A 22,049-nucleotide genomic window follows, 5' to 3' on the forward strand; every position below is an offset into this window, starting at 1 on the left:
GCCCCTCACTGTCTGTGTCTGGGTCATGGTTCCCTGAAAGTCTCTCTCTGTCTCGGTGTCTTTCTCCATCTACAATTTATTTTTACTTCTTTATTCACGCTTTTGCATGCAAACCCAATTTCTTTTGGGTCAGCTGGTTGCACTGGAGCTGAACGACGTCTGTAGTTTTGCTACACTGTGAAATGAAACAAATTTTGATGTGTGAGCGAAATCAACATTAATACACATCTGTAAAGAATCGTACGGCTCTTCTGTCCTTCAACATTGGACTTTTGAAATGGCTATAGACAATGAATAGGAGGAGGGCAAATTATCATTGAATAATATGTTAAGACATCAGCTGTGTAAAGCCCAATACAAGTAGTTCTGTAAAGAGGTTGATTGATTCGTTCAAATCTTAAGTATTTAATTTTGCTCTTTTACTGAAATAGAAGCACTGAAGTGGAATGTAACAAAATGTTTAGTCTTTTATCTTGGGAAACACTCTCTCTCTCTCTCTCTCTCTCATCCCTCTTTCTCTCTCTCTCTTTCTGAATCTCACTGATAATATTCTGTGGCTCATTTGAATTTGAAGCACTTCTTTAATCTTCAAAGCCTTGATTGCTTTATGAATATGCATGGTACATGCAGACTTTAGTTCATTACCTTGTTGTAAATTCTAATGACCATCGGTCCCTCTAGGTAATTGCCAATTATTTTGCATATTTGATTAGCCCATTATGAGTTCATTCAGTTGATATGCGTCAGGCAAAGACGGACTGAGTCGCAAGAGAAATAAAAACAGATCAGAGCTGAGCTGTGCACCATTACAAAAGGGTTCACTGTTTAAAATAGTATTTTTATGTAACAATGAACATTGGGTAAAATTTAAACAAACATCTACTGGATTCCCATGAGCCAAAGTCATAAATGATTGATCACTCCAAACAGAATGTAGTTGGATTAGTGCTACATGATGCCTCATAATGTATTATTTAGTGTTTCTAAAACGTTAGCAGCCTAAAGGAGATTGAGGCAGGTAGTTGATGTGTAATTCAATGTGTGCTATGATGAATCTTTCATGTATACATTTGGAAATGTGGTCATGATTCCAAGTCCACACATTGTACGATTTTGGGCTGTCCCGGACGAAAGATGACCAATCCTGGCGATTTCTGTGATCATCATGGCTCCTAAATTGTGGTCCTGGTCACGGTCTTGCAACCAAAGATAGTCTGCGATCATTTTCTGACTGTGTCATACATTTAGCATGATCATCTCAGTGTCTTACGTCTACTGACTAGCCACTAAGGTGCAACATGAAATGGGGTATAGATTAACATATTAACATGGCGTTTAAAGCTACACTGTGTAACTCTTTTAGTTTATTCTTAGCTAAAAACACTTAGTTCTTTCAAAAATATACAGCATGTGCTCATTAATGTATATTTACTTCGTTCAAGTAATAAAGTATTCTCGTGAGTGTATTATATGCCATTGAAAACACATACGGGTAAGGGGTTCTAATGTCGGTCGCCATGTTCCCCCTCCATCTTGAAAGTACATTAGCCAAAGAGGGACATACCCGTTAATTCAAGCTTCGCCTTTCGCGTTTACGTTTGAGTTAACACTCATGGACGAGGTCGAACTGGAAGCCATGTTAATCTTGGACTACATTGGCCACCGTAGGAGTTTTAACGAAATCGGAATTGAGAGGAACAGAAACTAATATTCACTGGATGGTCATATACCTTTTCACCGCTAGATGGGGGTAAAAATCACACAGTGTAGCTTTAAACTTAAAACTACTTAAGCTCCATTTGGAAAATTGGCATACCAAGTTGGCCTATTTTTCCTAGCCATGACCACGTTTATATTTCGATTCCTCCTCTTTTTTCAGCGCATATAAACACCACAATTGCCAAAGTGTGATTCTTCTTGCTATATTTGTTCACCACTTGCACATTCTGATGACGTTTTATTCTTCTATACGAAAGATTCTTCTATGTGTCATAACCTATGATTCACTAGGTGTGATCATCTTACAGTACATGTTGTACCCAAGTTTATTAGATACATGTCGTACCTTAGTGATTTGTAATGATTTAATAGGATTGCCGAAATCACAGTCTGTAAGGCAGACTAAAGGAGATTGAGGTAGCTTGTTGATGTGTAATGCAATGTGTGCTATGATGCATCTGTCATGTATACATTTGGTCATGATCACAACACAAAGTTCAACAACCATGATCAATTAATTTGAGTTGAATGCACAACTACAATATTTGAATTTGAACGTAAACAATCTTGTCGATTTCATGTTACGTATGTGTCCATCCTATGTGTCTAGCATGTTTGTAGCTATGCAGTTACCTGAAGAAAAACATTTCTGATTTAATGCCACAGACATTTGAAGATAACTCTATCGCCCTCTTGAGTACCGGAGGTCACAGTAAAGCAAGGACACGTTAAGTTCATGCACACGTTGAAATATTTCAGGAATACATTCTTTTTTTTGCTTTATTAAGTTCATTCCATCACTGGTACCCCAGTGTAAGGATTATTTAAGCGCTCATGATACATTTAAGAAACCAGCACCTGTGTTTCATTTGAATGTATGATGCACTGCAGCTGGCGCTACCTTTATCTGCCCCATCACAGGTGCTGGCTCTCCTCCGGAGCCTGACTTAACCCTGTGTCTATGTCATGGGGTGTGAGAAAAGGCCGGCAGGGAGGCCGACGGGGACACAATGGGGGGATTGTGCTCAGGGCGGGGGCTCGGAGGCTGAGGCAGCCCTGGCTGTGGCCAAACAGGTCGGGCCAGACAGCATGATAGATGGCTTTGTTTAAGGGTCCCGGGGTGGGGCCTGAACTTGAGGCACTTTGTTTATCCTGAATAGAGCAGGGGGGAAGATGCCGGAATGATCTATGTCTCACTAGCTGAAGAGCTTTAGAGGGAAAGAGACAGGAAAGAAGAGAAACATCCACAAAAAAGTGACCAAAACAGCCCAGTAAACCAGACATACAAAAATAGAAAAAAAGAAATTTAATTTACTCACCTGGACGTCCTTCGAAAAATGTCTGACTGACTTTTTTCCTTGAAATAAAATATAGAGATTTTTATGAATGTTGATGCTACTCTCTTCCATTCATTGAAAGTGAATGGTGACCAAAACTCCAAAAACAGCGAAAAATGCCCATAAAAAGTACCATAACAATAGTTAATTATGTATATGATAACGTGTTTCTTAGCTGCATGTCCTACCAAACCTTCTTTGAATTTCTTCCATTAAATATATATATATATATATATATATATATATATATATATATATATATATATATATATATATATATATATATAGAAGTTTTGATGAATGTTCACGCTGTTCTATTCCATAAATTGAAAGTGAATGGTAATCAAAACTCCAAAAGGCAAAAAAGCGCAATAAAAGTATACAAAAAAATAAGCAATATGAATTATCAGTATAACATTGTTCAAGGAACAGACCGAAATTGAATTTATTTACTAAAAATGTTGTCCTCACAACTGGTCACTATTCACTTTCATTGCATGTTTGTCGTACAGTCCGCAATAAATATCTCCTTGTATGTTCCATGAAAGAAATAAAGTCATGCAGGTTGCGTTTGTATTTTTAGATGAACTGTTCCTCTTAAAGACTGACATATAAAGAGAAAGGAAAAGAAAGTGACTGAGGGAGAGCAGTGCTGGCTGAGCATGTGTTCTTTAGGTTAACAGAGGGTCAAGTCGAGAACTGCCGGAGGGGGATGGGCCGCCCTCTCACCCTGATGGTGGTTGTCCATTTCTAGATCAACTTGGCTGAGCTCCAGGTCTTTTAAATCTGACAAGACCTCATGCACACACACATATGCAGCCCTCATACCTGCCGTCTGTATATCAAATGCCACTAGGATTGTTTTTTTTATTTTTTTTATTTTTTTCCTGGGCCGAAAGCAAAACGAGGTGCTGACTTTTGGACTGGTTCAAACCGGTTGGCTAGCCTCGTCTTTACTTGCGTGCCTGTTTTGGAGACAATTCACAAAACACATGCATACACACAGGAAAGAATACCTGAATGAACCTCTTTTAAGAGTGCAAGACAAAGAAGAGCAGGATAGTCGAGAGATATACATTGTGAATTGAATATGATGGGTGTCAGTTGTGTATGGAGGCGAAACATGATAAATGCTCATTTTGAAGTGTGAAAACCACGCATTTGTAAAAATATCTGAGATGGATAAATATGTTCCTTTGCACGCTCTTCACTTGTCTATCAGTTGACCCGCACATTTGCATATGTATTTATGCAGATTTTTGAGGGGGCTCTCACACACAGCAGGGGTCTCTGAGTGTCACGGTTTCTCAGTGTGAATTTGTGTCTTTGTGTTTGGTTCTGTTGGGTATGTGTGTGTGTGTGTGTGTGTGTGAACGTGCTAGGGTATGTCGGTCTGTTTTCTCAATCTATCTGTTTTCTCGATCTTTCTGTTGATGTCTCCTTTTACACGTCCTCTATTTCATGATGTGTGTGTATATATGTGCCATACTGCATCTCTGACTTCTCAAAGTGGGCCACAACTTCCAGATGGTGCTCTGTATCTTTGTTTGGTAAGTGAATACTTGAGCTGTAGGACGGCCTATCAACATCCCATCAATGTTCTCTTTTTACAGCCGCCCATGAATAGTTCTTCCGCATCTCTGTTTCTAGATGTGATATTTTTGTAAAAGTGTGGGTTTAACTAGCCAAGGTCATCCATATCAAGATGTAGGTCACTCAGTTGTGTTCTCCTTGTCCATTGACTTCTTCCTCAATTCTAAAGAGCTCAGGAAACAGCCATTACGGTCGGGAAATAGTTTGACCTTTCAGACTGTGCTCCCTGACAGAAATGCAACTACGGAATTACTTTTCCGAAATCATTGAGACAAAAATGTCCTTGATTTTTCCTCTTGAAAGCACATACATACAATATTGGCATTCAGCTGAGATGTCATGGCTTCAGACCTTATGTTAATAGATCACGCAAAAGTAAAAAAAAATACAAATCTTGTCGTCATTTACTCACACCGAGAGTTTCTCTACGACAAAAACGAAAAATGAATATGCTTTATCTAATCAAAAAAATTGTGGCAACAGATTACACGCAATATTATTAAATACATTTAACAAAATAGAATTGAGTAATAATTAATCAAATTAATTCCTTAAAAGTTAACCATTTAAAATGAGTAAAACTTACAACAACAACCAAAAAAAAACATAAATTGAAGTCACCATTATGGTGATCGGTGTTCGTTTTAGATTTGGTTTAAAATTACAGGTGTCTTCAATGTTGGCAAAATAAATTAAAGAGTTCTTAATTAATATTTGACGTCTGTCTGTTAGTGAGATATTTTTGTTAATTTTTTTGGTGTAAAAATGGTTAACTTTCAAGGAATAATTTGATTAATTATTACTCAATTCTAATTTGTTAAATTTAATCAATGATATTGCTTGTAATCTTGCCAGAATTCTATTGATTAGATAAAGCGTATTGATTTTTACAGTGTGAATCCAAAAAGCAAACATCATAAATACGGAATAATGACTTCTGGATATGTATATTCAGGTCAAATGATATTTCAGAGTTGTGGCATGAAGGAAAGTTTATTAGTGAACAGAGTTCAATTTTGGTCTATCCCAATAGTACTATAATTATTCTATCATTTACCTCAGAAGACTTGGATCCTTGCACATAAATTGCACGGACTGTATAATTATATACTTATTATTTAGCCTTATTATATTTCAATTACATCTGAAGACTTTTTTTCTTTCTTTCTTTATAAATTATCAGCAGATATGTTTTTCAGTTTGGCCATTAAATGTCATAAGGGGGACTTTTATTTTGTCAGCAGAGAGAGCTTTTTTGAATATACCATAATAGGATGGTTCAATAATCAAATAATCAAATCCCCCCCATTAATTAAACCTAAACCATCTCATTTTGTGTTTTATAAGTCTTTAATTATGTTTAGTCCTCGGTTTAATGCCTTTCTTTCTTATTTGTCTTCGACATCCCTTCCTTTCATTCGTTAGCTCTGACAAACATGAAATACAGTGTCCAGACGAGCTATCTGTCTAGCCAGGGAGCAGATGTCCCATCATGGGCCTGAAGCGTCTCACCCCGTCAGCTGTCAGCGGCCCGAAACAATCTTTGAGCTGAGACAGAGCGCCGGTCCAATTAAAGAGGTTAATTTGCTTTAGCACTTATCTGTCCATCGATGTGTTTCTCTCTGTATCAGCCTCTCCAACTCTTCTCACACCAGTCTTTTGACTATTTGCTCTTCTCTCCCTTTCTTTCATTATACCTCTCATACGATCCCATCTCAGACCCTTTGTCTTAAAGTCCCTTTCTTTCCACTGTCCTCTCGTCCCTCTTTCTGTAGTTTGTTTGCCTCTCTTGCATTGAACAACACACCGTGGTGATGACATTATGGCTGTAACAAATTGAGCACTTGTAGAATGCAGGCATGAAACAGTCACAAAGCATCCATTCACCGTCTTACCGACTGAACATAAAGGCCCATGACAGTTTAAGTGGCGTGTTCAGTTTGCATGTGAAAGCGTGTCTACTGAAGTTTACGGGTTTGATGAGAAGGTTGAAACAATGCATGTGTGTGAAAAACAGACTGACAGTGTTACACGCTTTCATCGTTGGGGAAATCTGTCAAATCGTTTAACGGTGCGGTATAAACGTGTCGACATGCATAGATCGGTGGCGTGTGATGTTCATGAAGTCTCTATACATGTGACTATCGTCTGGCAAAGTTACCAAACAGTGTTTAAGAGCTGGTGCATTTACAAAACCAAAATCTGTCCCATTTCTCCTGTCGTGTCATTATCGTCTGGATGAGAATGGATCATCTTCTCTGTCCCCTGCCCTGCTCTGTGAACCCCTGCCCTCCAAGCCTGTCAGAGTGAACTATCGCAGACAGACACACACAGAGACACTGTCACATGCACAAAGACACATATAAACCCAGAGGCCCATCACACTGAGAGGACAGATGCCCTCGTTGTGATGTTGAGCCTCCTCAGGATTTTCCTGTCATGCATTGAGAGGCAGAAGACTTCATGTGAGCACAAATATGGAAAAGATGGTTTGCAAAGAAAATCGAATGTAAAAGAAAATTCTAGTTGTATAATTAAAAAATGTCAAGGACCTCTGGCTTTTGTTGAGTCTATTTGACTTTTTAAGTCCTGGTACAATCTCCCTCACAAATATTTGTTAGTATCATAGTATTCTGATTCTGATAGGCCATAGTGCTTCGATATTTAGCTTGGTACTGAATGAAAACCGTATTCAAGGCAAGGCACGTTTATTTATAGAGCACATCTCATACACTATGGCCATTCAAAGTGTTTTACAGAAAATAATTAAAATAATCACAAAATATAAGCAAGTAAAATTAAAACAGTTATGTGGAAATTAAAAGAGTAAAGAGATCATTTGGCAAAACAACGGTGTATCGTATTTTTCACGACTCCCAGTTTTTCCCATGGTGATTACACTGAGTCTATGGTGTTCTTTTGGGACGCCTATAAGAAATCCAGATTTTTCCCTAAAATCGGACAGGAGGAGCTCTAGGACTGACTCACTGGGTAACATCGGGTTCACTGCCTCATCATATTCATGTAACATGTTACTGATATGGTTCTCTTACAGGAGTAGTTCACTTTTAAAAAAAAATTGCTGATAATTTACTCACCCCCATTTCATTCTTTCTTCAGTCGAAAAGAAATTAAGGTTTTTGATGAAAACATTCCAGGATTTTTCTCCATATAATGGACTTCAATGGGGTCCAAACGGTTCAAGGTCCAAAAGACACTTTCAGTGCAAACTGCAAACTGTTCAAAGGGCTTTAAACGATTCCAGACGTTGAATAAGGGTCTTATCAAGCGAAACGATCGCTCATTTAAAAATAAATAACAAAGTTTAAGTTTTATAAGCTCAAATGCTCACCTTTCTCTGTTCTGTGATGCACGTTTGTGACTCTCCTGTTCGAACTCGTTCATCAAAATGAACGAATCATTTTCCAAGTCATTTGGTTCAACGAACAAAACGAACGAATTGACTCGGAAAAAGATTCGTTCGTTTTGATGAACGAGTTCAAACAGGAGAGTCGCAAACGTGCATCGCAGTACAGAGCAAGGCGAGCATTTGAGCTTATAAAACTTAAACTTAGTAATTTATTTTTAAATGAGCGACCGTTTTGCTTGATAAGACCCGTATTCATCATCTGGAATTGTTTAAAGCCCTTGGAACAGTTTGCAGTTTGCACTGAAAGTGTCTTTTGGACCTTGAACCGTTTGGTTCCCATTGAAGTGCATTATATGGAGAAAAATGCTGGAATGTTTTCATCAAAAACCTTCATTTCTTTTCGACTGAAGAAAGAAAGACATGGACGGATGACATGGGGGTGAGTAAATTATCAGCAAAAGTTTTTTTGAAAAGTGAACTACTTCTCTGAATGTGATTTTCCCTTAAAAAACTTGCTAGCCAACAAGCTGATGAACGTCTGTTGTGCGCCGCTCTGTCGAATACTCTTCCGCTTGGCTCCACCACTCACTGAGTTGTGACCCTTGACCTCAGCGGGGCCGTGTATGTGCACGGTCTTGCCAGCGCCTCCCTGGAATGTCAGGATTTAAGGACTCTTCTAGTGCGTACAGCTAGAGATGGTGTGCTGTCCTACAGCTGCCTGAGTATAAATCCTGCTGTCACCAGAAGGCCAAAGCTCTCATTCACTCTGTTTCTATCACTCTTTTCCACTTTTCACTCAGTCACACTACTTTAGTTAACCACAGAAGTGTCTCAAACCAGAAATCTGTGCCTCCTGCTCTGTGGTGAATAAGGAAGCTTTTGTGCCTTTGATTTAACGTCTTCAGAGCTCATTCACGGCTGGCGAAAGAGTTGTACGTGACCACACACACAGATGAAACTCTCCCACTCTTCAACAGGAAAAAGCAGACGACTGGTTCACCCTGTACTTCACGAGGTTAAAAAAAATGTTGTTGACATTCGTTTACATCAGCTAGAAGATCTGGTGAAAACAGCCCTTTCTCTTTGACCTCTGACCTGCTACAGTCTCTCGAAAGTATGCACTGTGTAAGAGCTGTGATCTACAGGGCTCAAGACAGGTTTCTGGCAAGAGCGCACAGGTAACATTTCAACTCCGTTTGAAATTCCTGAGTAGTACAGTAGGTTGTTAAATAGGTGATTTATTTGTTGCCAGGTTAATTAATATTCTGCCGTTGCGATTGAAATGCGATCGCCGTGACAGATGCCATCTGCCTCAATCTTTCATGACAAAACCAACCTACGATGTTGTAGATCTTTCTAATAAGCAGCCAAAGCATTTTGATTTATTTCAAGTCTTGCTATTTGAATATTTCAGAAATGTCAGTATTCAGTTTGGACACACCTTGTCTTAACCAGGCGACAGACATAAATAGTTATCTCTTCCATGTGTCATAACGACACACTCTCATTTCAGTTTGTAACTATTTAATGCTCTGGCAATTCGTATGAATTCGTACACACCCCACAGTAAGGTTGGACCTTCATGCTTGATTAACTAAAACAAAACGTAAGTTTCTGTTCAAATCTCATTGTATGAATTTAAACAGAATCGCCACCTCATAAAATAGTTATGTTTTCTCAAGGAGATCAGGCTGGTCATAACCAACCAAGACTGTGATTGTTTCGTATTGCTAAAATTAGGACAGTTAAAGGAGTAGTTCACTTTTAAAAAAAACGTTTGCTGATAATTTACTCACCCCCATGTCATCCAAGATGTCCATGTCCTTTCTACAGTCAAAAAAATTAAGGTTTTTGATGAAAACATTCCAGGATTTTCTCTATATAATGGACTTCATTGGGAACCAAACGGTTTAAGGTCCAAATGAGAGTTTCAAAGGGCTTTAAACGACACCAGACGATGAATAAGTGTCTTGTCTAGGACCATTCGAGTCATGACTCAAAAAAAGATTTGTTTATTTTGATGAACGAGTTCGAACAGGAGAGTCACAGAACAGAGCAAGGTAAGCATTTGTGCTTATAAAACTTAAACTTTTTAATTTATTTTTTAAATGAGTGATCGTTTCGCTTGATAAGACCTGTATTCATCGTCTGGTGTCATTTAAAGCCTTTTGAAGCTGCACTGAAACTCATTTACACCTTGAACCGTTTGGTTCCCAATGAAGTCCATTATATGGAGAAAATCCTGGGATGTTTTCATCAAAAACCTTAATTTCTTTTCAACTAAAGAAAGAAAGACGTGGACATCTTGGATGACATGGTGAGTAAATTATCAGAAAAGTATTTTTAAAAGTGAAATTACATGTCGTAGGAAACCTGCAACTCATGAACCTGGTTGGGACAAGGCATTTGTTTCTGAATCCACTGGCTATTTTTACCAGTCTCCTCTTTGATGCTCAAAAAGCAGTGCAGAACTCTCCCATCTGGTACCACACCGCGATGCAGATCAGAACATATGTATCTAATTAAGTAGCAAAGCAGAGAGCTGGAATCCAGCTTGATGTCAGACAAAATGAAGAATTGGGGTGAGTGCGGCCTGTCTTAGCCAAGTGATCAGTGCATCCATCTTACAGAAGCTTATTGATGGTAAATGTTATGTTTCGGGTTGTTCAGCGTGTGCTAGTGCCATTACATTAATGTTGGAAGGGTAGTAATACTATGTCTGCTTGAGTGTAACAGCTGCTTTTGGCTTTCTCAAAGTCACCTCATGTAGCTAATGTCGAAATCAGTTACACTAACATGGCTTTTCAGCGTATCCTGTTAACTTCAGTTTCAGCTTAACCTTTAGCTTATAAATAAGGTGTGCCGCTAGCATAAGCAAACTCTGAAGTGGTTGAGATAGCAATGCAATAGCATTTTGGGCGAATCAGACTATAAATGACTTTCATAGTTGTCTTTGTGTATTTAACAGTTAATATACCATAGCAGAAATCAAACTGTTTAATCCTAGCTTGATTTACTACCTCACTTGTGTCCAAGATGTGCCAGATGGGAAGCCTTAAATATTGACCCCGTGGCTGTAATGTGAATTGGGAACACTGGTCTTTTTGTACTGGTCCCAGTACCAGCGCTCTGCCTTAGGGCGGCTTCCTGAATGAGCCCTCTGACTAGGCCTGACTATCACATGCCCATTTAGGCTTGTAGTCCTCTCATAGATCAGGAGAATGCAAAGAAAGGAGAAGGATGACTTGGAATAATCTTTGTTGAGCAGTGTGGAAATGTTGGTATGGTGGGGAAGTTTAGAGCTACTGGACCCCTCTTTGTACACTGTTCATCGGTCCAGTCATCAGGCCATCTGTGTTAATGGAATTTCAGGAACGCTTTACAGTAACAGTTCTAAATAAAGCAGTAAGCCACTCAACTGCAGAGGTATTGCCAACGGCAACAGCAAAAATTTAATTATTAATGTACAGTTGTGTGATGCAGGAGTTCGGACCAATGACATTTACGCAAAAAATCGACAAAAAGTCAAATGGTTGTCCTGATTGTGTCCGGTTTAGACAAAAACTTAGAATGTCATGAAATAGGCTTTTTGCCTTGTTAGGATTTTACATAAACCTGATTAGGATTTACTGGCTGGTTACAGTTGTAGCATGAATCTCAAAACTATTTGCCATTTTACCGGGGAAAAAAAAAGGCCAGTTAGTATAAAAGAAATTATAGGTTTCATAAAGAAAATTAAGCCTACTTCAGGACCATAATGATTTTTTTTGATTTCTTAAAGCAGCACTATGCAGTTTTTGTACCTTAACTGAATAGCTTCGGAGTTATTGCAATAAGGGTTTATCACGCTGATATGTAGTACTTCCGGATTTTGTGATCTTTGTGCACTGCCACTTCCGTTGAATCACCGATCTCGCTGACAAACTGATGAAGGACTACACTAAGTTTATTTATACGGCATCCCTGGTAAATTAGTCTGATTCACTAAAGTGCCGGTGTTCTGACAATTCATGCTACCCATCGAGATTTCCTACTTACAGGTTATGCGCATGTGCAGACTCACAGTTTTTTTTTTTTTTTTTTACAAAAGGTACATTTTCCTGTTATAATGTATAATTTCCCTTTAAAAAATGCTTACTACCATATGAATATTTGTACGGTCAGCCAGCTGAAAAGGAATAACTGAAAGTTTCAGTTACTATAAGAAAAGGTGTACTTTGACAAGTCAAAGATGAATATTTTATGATAATTTTTACTTTTCACACCGTTTTAAAAATAAAAACAGTAGTCTACAGTATACAGTAGCTACTCATAACTTAGAATTGTATTCGAATTGTATTTCATACGACTTTAATCGGCATTCTGTGATCAATTCGCGCTACGGTAGCATTTTTCGACAAGGCAGCAAAAATCGTCAGAACACCGGCTGCAAACAAACGCGCTATCTTGTTTTATTTGAAAGTTTTAATCCACTTCTTCCTAATACTCAATTCAGTGGGGAATCCATGAAAACTTAAGTAGGGTTGGCGTTGTTGGTTAGATTTACAAAGTGGAACAGAGCATATAACATTCGTCTCAGGCATTGTTGAACTGCGTCGGAAGTGGACATACACAAAGTTGACAAATTCCGCCCATGAAACCCGGAAGCGTGATAATCCCCTATGGTCATATGACTATTTTCGGGTTGAATGTTGGGCCCCCCCAATTGCGACTACAACTACTCCACAGTGCACTCTAGGGGTCACAGTTTGACAAAAACGGAAATCCTGCATAGTGCTGCTTTAAATGATATATAAGCACATTTTCCCCTACATTATCTGTACATAATGTGTCTTAATATATTTGACTTAATGTTACAGTATACAGTATATAACGATACAGTATATATATAAATAAATAAATATATATATATATATTTATATAGAGTTCAGATGCAAAAGCCATTAGAAATTTTCTTCTAGAATGATCATTTTTATCAAGCTTGTATATTTAAGTTCAGTGATTTCACTTAAATGGCAATGATGATTACCTATTAATTGTTATTTAAGTGAAATTACTGAACTTAAATATACAAGTTTGATAAAAATCATCATTCAAGAAGAAAATTTCAAATGGCATTTAGAGACTTTTGCATCTGAACTCTTCATATATATATATATATAGAACTTAACGATTTTTCTAAACAAAATATAATTTATTTATTTTATGTAGCGATACAAAGCTAGTGGAGTATCTTTTATGGTTTGTAGCAACTGGCGCATTAATGTTCACTGTTTTACAACAGTTTTGAACGTTGCAAAATCTGTGAGATTTTAGAGTCAGAACTAACCATTTTCCATTAAGGATTCCATAAAAACGAGATTATTACTTGTAGATGCTTGCTGGAGTCAGAAACTGTCTCAGCCTCACATTCCTTTCTTCTCTGGTTTTCTATCCTCAGTGTTTGCTCTGTCTGTGGGACAGTCTCGTGTGCTAACAAAACTTCCACCTCTGCCCTGTGCAGACTAGTCTAGTTCATCTTTCCCAAACCTCTTTCTTTTTCTCAGACTGTCACCTCCCCCAGTCGAACCCTCCGCCCGTCTGTGGGCTTTAAACGCCATCCCCTTCACCTCTCTGTCTGGTCAACTTCTTTTTGTCTGTCCGCCTCTTAAATAGGCGTTGCTAAGGTGACTGCTGACCCATTGCTTGGCGCTCTATGAGAGGCCCCATTCCAAGATGGCTACCCTCCTCAACCCCCTCAGACACTTTTTTTTTTTTTCAATTTGCAGTGGGGGGTAGGGTGTGTGTCCAGCGCTGGTATTGAGAACACTGGAAATTAAACACTTGGGCCAACACATGTTTATGGGCACTGACAAGAATATACCAGCTGCCTGATGAGCGCATTCTTTCTTGTGACCAAGCATGGTTTTCACACCTTGTCCCTGGAGTATCCATATGGCATTTGGACCATTTCATTACATTGATTTGAATATGAGAATAATCATGTCTAGATTAAACTCGGGTCAGGTGTGAGGGCACAGATGCTTGAGTGAAGTGTAATTATTTTCTGGTAAATTATGCGTTGTTGTAGCCTCATCGCCTCATGAACCTCAAATATTAAATCTTTAATGTTTTTATGATGTCAGATGTTCTGATCTGGGTCATTTAAGTACAAAGTTCAAGTTTTTGGTTTCACATTAATGCTTATCTGTGTTTATTTAGGACAAGGACTGTATATTAAAGGGTCTGAGGAGCGTGCTGTTACTTGCATGTGGTGATACCTGATGTAACCTAAAGTGCAACTCTTTACAAACGTCAGATCTTCAAATATATTTTGTATAATATGTTGATTAGTAGTCATTTGCTCTGATCAGTTCAAACAAAGCTCACATGTATCAAATAGATGATAAACATTGTGCAAAATATTGTAAACAACTAAAAAGTGTACTGTAAATAAGCCACAAAAAATTAAACCAATGGGAGTTTGTGAAAATCTTATACCTCAAAAGAAGTATGATTGCTCTCCAAATAGATTGTAGAGCAGTTAAAATGTCCTGCACAACATTATGTCCTTGAAGTCAAATAGGGTTTTGTCTGTGGTTAGGCGCTCAGTGCAACACAATGAGTCTGACCAGAACAAAGAGAGAATAACCGAGAGAAAAAGAGACCAAGAAAGTGAGAATAAAATAGACTGCTCCAAGCTTTTTGTCTGATATGAATGTCTAAAAATAATAACATAAAAATGCCTAGACACCTTTGATTTATCCTAGAAGAGGGTATTTTCCAAGCAAAAACAAAACAGTTCTTTTCTATCCTTTTCTTAAAATCTCAAATTGTTCTGCCATACCTTCCCTTCCATCACCTTTTAGCATATCACCAAAGAAAAAGTGATTGTCGGCTATGTGCTGAGAGGAACAAGGTTAAAAGTAATCAATAAGTCGCCCTCTCAGAACAAGGCCACCAAGTAATAGCTGCTGTTGGTGAGGTGGGTGTTTTAAATGTCAGTGATGCAGGATGATTATATGTCTAAGGAGAACACTTACCTTATTTTAGGCTGTTTTCATTGCCTCGGTTTGATTGCCTCGTCCGAACTTGGGTTTGATTTCTACCACCTTCCCCTTGCCCTGCAGTTCATTCACATTTTATTTTGGGCCACCACTGTATTTGTCATGTTGGATTTAACACTGAATAAAACAACTTTTTACCTGCTGCAAATGCATTGCAAGACATACTTGAATGTGGGCAATGCAACAATTAGTTAATTTCCCTAGTTAGGGTGGATTGCTTTCATATCGGTTAACATGAACTGTACCCCGGATCATCTTTTGAAGTGGATTTGGGTTTTGTTTGCTGATGGTACACACCTGAGTTCGAAATCTCTTATTACATTAAAAAAAAAAACAATCAAACTTACATCTAAGCTCAAATGAGCTTGGATCCCTGTTAAAAGACAGGAAATGGGTTACACCTTTATCCATTAAAAAAAAAAAATTGTCATGTACATTGGAAATCCTCAACATAGTATTCTAGTTATGTTTTTGGAAATCATAATCAAGCAAGAATTACCATATAGATAGATATTACATAGAAATCTCTTTTCAAAATTTTAAAATATAAGCAGTGGTCTTCATGTGATAATGGTATATGATGAGAAAAAGCAGGCAAAGAGAGTTGCCTTTTTATGACGGAAAAATCTCCAGAGGAGGTCAAACCCCACACAGGTGGCAGCAATTAACTGTAATTTTTGCAGATTGTAATGATCCATAATTTACCAGCCTCCTCTTGCATCTCTTATGCAATAAAACATGTTTTGATTGGGTACAGGTTTTTTGTTCTCTCTGGCCTTTGTGTCAGATATCTCAGAGACAGGCGAGGCTGTTGATATTTGAAATGATGCTTGTGCAGAAACTGAACTCCCTTCCATTTTTTTCGGCAAGTTGAGTTTAGAATTTACATTTGGGATTTATTACGTCAAAATATTAAAGGAGAACTCCGGCGAACAATGAACCTTTGGTCTAGTGTTAGTGGTATAAACTAGCGATACCACTATACGCTAAACAGTTTTTAGAGATAAAACTCTTTACATTCGATTATCATGAAAACAAAACTCAGAGAACGATTGACTAGGTACCGATGTTTTATTAGACCAAAGTGTTCATTGTTCTCCGGAGTTCTCCTTTAAGGCAAGAGCATAATTGTATACTGTAAATAATAACGATGTAAAACATTTCCGATTACATGAGTCATATTATGAACTGTTAAACAGCATGAATGGATGTAGTGGATAAAGCTCTAGGTTACTGCTTTGAGCTCTACCAGAAACAAGACATGTGCTGTTACCATTATGCCCCTGAGAAAGGTACATTGACACTGGTTACTCCAAAGGGATTTTCCTTGTAATAAACGTGTCTGGTCAATTTGTACTTTCTTGCTGCCTTTCTATTGCGAATAAGAGGAACATTTCCTAAATTTTTCCATCTGCTTATGTCTTGCAGAAAAAGATGAGCCCAGCAGCTACACTTGCACAACTTGTAAGCAGTCCTTCAGCACTGCTTGGTTCCTACTACAGCATGCCCAGAACACCCACGGTTTCCGAATATATCTGGAGAGCGAACCTGGGAGCCCGTTAACTCCTCGAGTGGCCTCCGCTCCAGGCATGGGTGGTGACTGTGCCTCACAGCCACCGCTGCACACAGCCCACCTTGCAGACACTAGTCCCTATAGCCTGATGAGGATAGCCAACAGAGATGGGTCCTCGATTCCTAGGGAAGGCCGATATCCAAGGACACCTCCACTCTTTAGTCCCCCACCACGGCACCACATGAGCCCCGATGATTTGGCTTTGGCCCCACATCACCCAAGCGCCTTCGACAGGGTACTACGTCTTAATTCGGTACCCTTGGACTCCCCATCTATGGACTTCTCGAGACGACTACGGGAACTTGCAGGCAACTCTGCTGGCTCCTCTCCGCCCATGTCGCCCAACAGGCCTAGCCCTATGCAACGGCTGCTGCAGCCATTTCAGCCAGGGGCATCTCATTCTCCTTCCGGACCTCATTCAACACCCACTGAGCAAACGCCAACCATGCCAACTGTGAAGGCAAAGTCTTGTGAGTTTTGTGGAAAGTCTTTTAAGTTCCAGAGCAACTTAATCGTCCACAGGCGCAGTCATACCGGGGAGAAGCCTTACAAGTGCCACCTCTGCAACCACGCCTGCACTCAGGCCAGCAAGTTGAAACGCCACATGAAGACTCATCGGCACAAATCCTCCTCCACTACCTCCAAATCAGATGACGGCCTTTCAACTGCCAGTTCACCTGAGCCAGGCACGAGTGATCTGATAAGCAGTGCCACCAATGCTCTCAAATCTGTGGTGGCCAAGTTTAAAAGTGAGAACAACGGCCTGATACCAGAAAATGGTCAGGAGGAAGATGAAGAAGAGGAAGAGGAGGAAGATGAAGATGAGGAAGAAGAGGAGGAGGAGGAAGAAGAGGAGGAGGAGGAGGAGGAGAATGAGAGTGAGGTCGGCGAGAGGAATGATATCAACTTTAGCTTGAGCCTAGAAGGGGCACGTCACCATGAGAACAATAGACGGCGACACAGCAAAAGTGTGGAGGGAATTCAGGACTTTCGAGACGCCCTTAAACTTTACAAACGAGGGGACCGAGGGGAGACAGGTGGTGACGAATCCCCAAAAGAGTCTGATCAAGTCAACGAGAGATACGGACAAATCGTAAACGGAACAGCCTCCTACCCAAACGAAGACCACTCGAGGAAACTTCTTGCCAGAAGCCCAGGATCCGGCAGCCCTCTTTCCAAACGCATCAAGGTGGAAAAAGACCTTGATCCTCCGACTCCCACAATCCCCAACTCAGAAAACGTTTACTCCCAGTGGCTGGCCGGATATGCCGCTTCGCGCCAGCTCAAGGATCCTCTCCTCAGCTTTGGGGACTCAAGACAATCACCTTTCGCCACCTCTTCAGAGCACTCCTCGGAGAATGGAAGTCTCAGGTTCTCCACTCCCCCCGGGGAGTTGGATGGAGGGACGGCCTCTGGCCGCAGTGGCACTGGAAGTAGGGCCAGTACACCCCAAACCGGTCGACCAAGCTCCAAGGACGGTCGGCGTAGTGACACGTGTGAGTTTTGTGGCAAGGTCTTCAAAAACTGCAGCAACTTGACAGTGCATCGCCGCAGCCACACTGGCGAGAGGCCGTACAAGTGTGAGCTTTGTAGCTACGCCTGCGCTCAGAGCAGCAAGCTAACACGGCACATGAAGACGCACGGACAGACGGGCAAGGACGTTTACAAATGCGAGATATGCCACATGCCTTTTAGCGTCTACAGCACTCTGGAGAAGCACATGAAAAAATGGCACAACGATCAGCCCTTAAGCATTGAAATTAAAACAGAGTAAACTTTATGATGTCTTTCGCAGTCCTAGAAAAACGTTTCAAGCACAGTGTCAGTTAAATATGCTGGCCGAAAAAGACTCTGAGCCTCTCTAATGTGCAATAACTTAATGTTTTGTACTTCTTTTCTTACTGGTTGGCATGTTTTTGTGTATTAGCTTGATTGATAAGGATTAGCTGTGTTGCTGTTGTTACTGTCTTTTATCAAACGGGACATTTCATGCTGCAAACAATTAATTTTTACATATCATACCAAGCTGTATTTTTGTCATTCAAGCCTGTAATCTTTTGACTACCTACATTCACACTGGGGTTTACACTGTTCATTAGGGGTATAGACAAAGTGTAGGGTTACCGAGGAAAGATTGAACGGTAACATTTTACTAAGATACTAAAAAAGTTTGCATTTTTATTGTCGCTTGTGAAAAAAGAGTGCCTTGGGTGTGCCATTTGCCATAAGCCTGGGGATATTGTTCAATGCAAAATTAGGTCTTGCATCAAGTACCTATTGTGAATTTGCTAAATGCAGGAATCCAGCATATGTTCTTATGTATATAATTTACTACAGTAGTATAACATGTTGTGTTCCTTTAAGTATGATTATTTTGTTGGCATCTTTTGGCTTGGTGAGATTTTGGTACAGTAGTAAGTTTTCTTTTAACTTAGGGTCTCATTTCTTCTTCTTCTTTTTTTTTTATAAGTATCCCTGAAAATGTGTTTTACTCAGTATATAGCCAGTTTATTGGACTATACTGATACATTTCTATTGGTGCATGGAACACGGAACATTATGTAAATATGTAAATCTTTATAGAATGAATTTCTTGACAGGGTCATCCACGGAAACTTTAACATATAGTCCCTGAGTAAGCTGTTTAAGAATTGGCAGGATTGAAAATCCTTTTTTGAATTAAGCTCAGATTGGCTAGAAATAGAAGTAGTTTAGCAAGAGCAGTTATGATGGAGCGATGCAGGAACGTGTTTCAGGACATTTACACATTATTGGATGAAAGTCTGAATTAGCTTGCTTGCTAGTACTTCCACGATGTTTTTGTTTATCCAACACTCTTCAGTTTCTAAAGCTATGTACTGTATATACCCCTGTTTATTAGCAAAGCACTTAGCCACGTTCACATATTTTGTGCCGGTCGAGTTGACATTCAGACTTTTTATTCTCTACATTATCCCATAGTGAATTTTATGAATAGCACTTGCCACTCAGCCTAAAACTCTGTATCTGTCCTGCTAATCTACGGGCAGGTGGTTGAGTATAAAACAAAACTGCTCTTCAATGGCACAAAAAAAAAAAAACTGCACTGTTCAATTTTTTTTCCAGTTTACAAGAGACACTCAAGAGATATTTCTTCTCATTTGAACAACTTAATGAGGTGTCAACATTGTATGTGAAATAGAGTTAGATTAGAAATCTTGGTCAAAGAAAAAGGACTTAAAAGACGCTTGAAAAGGAAAAAAATTAAAAAGGCTGTTCATTTAGAAGCTAGATTTTAAACTGGAACAGCGTAACGATGTTTATCTCAGTGAATATGGTCCAAACCCGCTGCTTCATCAGCCATTTTCTATTTTTATCACATGTTTTAAAATGAAAATAATGATTAAATGTTTTGGGGTTTCTTTTTTTAATACTTCATACAGAAAATTAATTTAAAGTGTTCCATTTTTTTTTTCATTTCTTGGGGGGGTTACAATGTACTATGTAAATACTAAATGTTATGTGAATTTCCTTTTCTTCGGATTCTTTTTTCTTTCTTTCTCTTTGGCATACACAGTTCTTCAGGATGCATTATAATGAGATTGTAGGAGTATGTTTGACATTTTATAGGGCTGACTTATGGTCTGTCAAAAGCTATTGTGACACACTTCAGTTTGCCATGTCAATGTGTAGAGAGGATCTGGATTTAATTGTTCATCAAGAGTAGTCAAGATAGTATTTATATAGAGGCTAGACTTCCAGACTGTTCCTTGTTCACTTTAAAGGTACACAAATGCCTGTAGTTGAGCTCAGCATGCTGCCACCGTTTTTCTTTTCTCCTTAACTTGGCAGGATAATATAGTGTGAATCGTTTTAATGTATGGATCTTGAAAATGAGTTTCTAAGAAAAAAAAAGCTATGTGGGGGTTACACAGATAAAAGGCTATACAATGGTCTGTTGACGCAATCCTCTTTGAAATAACACACACCGATGAGGAACAGGTGCTTTTATGATCTCTGGCCTTTGGATATGCAGTAAAGTTTCATAGTTAGTGGGTTCTCCTCTTTATTTTGAACTGTCCCTACATGTCTCCCCCACAACCTGAAACATTCCAGTCATCTTTGAGAGAATGGATGTCTTATGCAATGAATCAAGAGTCAATAAATACATTTAAAATGCATTTTGAAATACAACTGTACAGTTTGTCTTGGTGTGTTTCATTAATGTCCAGACCCACACGGAATCTACGTCCACTTCCACAGAGTTGGATTGTCTGTCGTTTGTAATGTTCTACACCTTCCCTTTGCATGTTTCTTTATTAAATATTTTACTTCAATTGGTTATGCTTTTTGCTACCAATATAAGTGTGTGGTTCCCTCAGCTCTGTTCAACACATTTGACCAAAGGCAAATTTAAATGCAAAATCAGTGCAGAAAATGCAAGAAAGTCTGCACTTACCATTTATGACTCAATGCACAAACAAAGCAGTAACTGTTACTTGGTTTGTGTTAGTTATTCTTTTACTTTTAACTGGTTTCATTACATTTAGCTACATAAATGTATAATTTGATCTGTTGATATATATATATATTTTTTTTTTTTGAGTGGTTGTACTACTGTAGTATTTATTCATATTTGGAAGCTTTTATTTTTTATATTTTTAGTTTTAAGTTTTAGTAATTTTGCTATATGGGCTTTTGTCATTCAATTTGTTTTTTTTAAATATATATATATATATATATATATATATATTCTATATGATGAATTTTAGAACTTTAATTTCAAAACTTCAGCCTTTTTTAGAGTTAGTTATTCTTCTAATCTTTATTTTAATTACCAAACACTATTTTAATTGTTTTAGTTAACAATAACAACACTAAGACTTCCATACATCTTTTTGCACATAACACCGATAGTCTAACTTTTAAAAGTGTGAATAAACACATAAAAAAAGGATCTTTGAGTTCATATACAGGCTGCTTTTTGTATTTAATTGAGAAACCCTGGTGCCTTTATTGTACGCCGCTGCCCACATGTGTGTGTCAGTGTGTGGATGTGTACACACATATGAGTATTAACACCAGGTGTGTTTGCTTTAGAGAACCCAGACAAAATGACGGAAGTAAGCTGTCTTATCTTTTGTCTCAGGCTTTGTGTGGTCATTTGGGTGTCTGTTTTATAACTTTAACAGCCTCTTTTTTCTTTCATTTTTGCACTCTTTGCTTTTCCTTTGTGTACTGACACCAACGTGACAAAGTAATCTCTCTCTCTCTCTCTCTCTCTCTCTCTCTCTCTCTCTCTCTCTCTCTCTCTCTCTCTCTTTATCTATCTCTCTGCCCTTGCTTCAGCTCTTTATGTTTACTGACCTAGAGGTGATTAAAGTCCAGCCTTAGAAAAGGATCCAGCTTTTTAAACTGTTGACAGTTGAGAT

General features: G+C 38.8%; 1 protein-coding gene across 1 annotated transcript in view; it reads left to right on the forward strand.

Moving 5' to 3' along the window:
* bcl11ab (BCL11 transcription factor A b) overlaps positions 1-20,816 on the forward strand; it is a 30,150-nt gene extending 9,334 nt beyond the window's left edge. The window contains exon 3 of the mRNA XM_039689094.2: positions 16,494-20,816. Coding sequence (XP_039545028.2) covers positions 16,494-18,412 — 1,919 coding nt within the window. The 3' untranslated portion in view covers positions 18,413-20,816. The remainder of the gene's footprint in view (positions 1-16,493) is intronic.
* Positions 20,817-22,049: the final 1,233 nt, after the last annotated feature.

This window comes from Pimephales promelas, chromosome 8, assembly GCF_988280905.1.
Source record: "Pimephales promelas chromosome 8, fPimPro1.hap1.1, whole genome shotgun sequence".
NCBI classification, from domain to species: domain Eukaryota; kingdom Metazoa; phylum Chordata; class Actinopteri; order Cypriniformes; family Leuciscidae; genus Pimephales; species Pimephales promelas.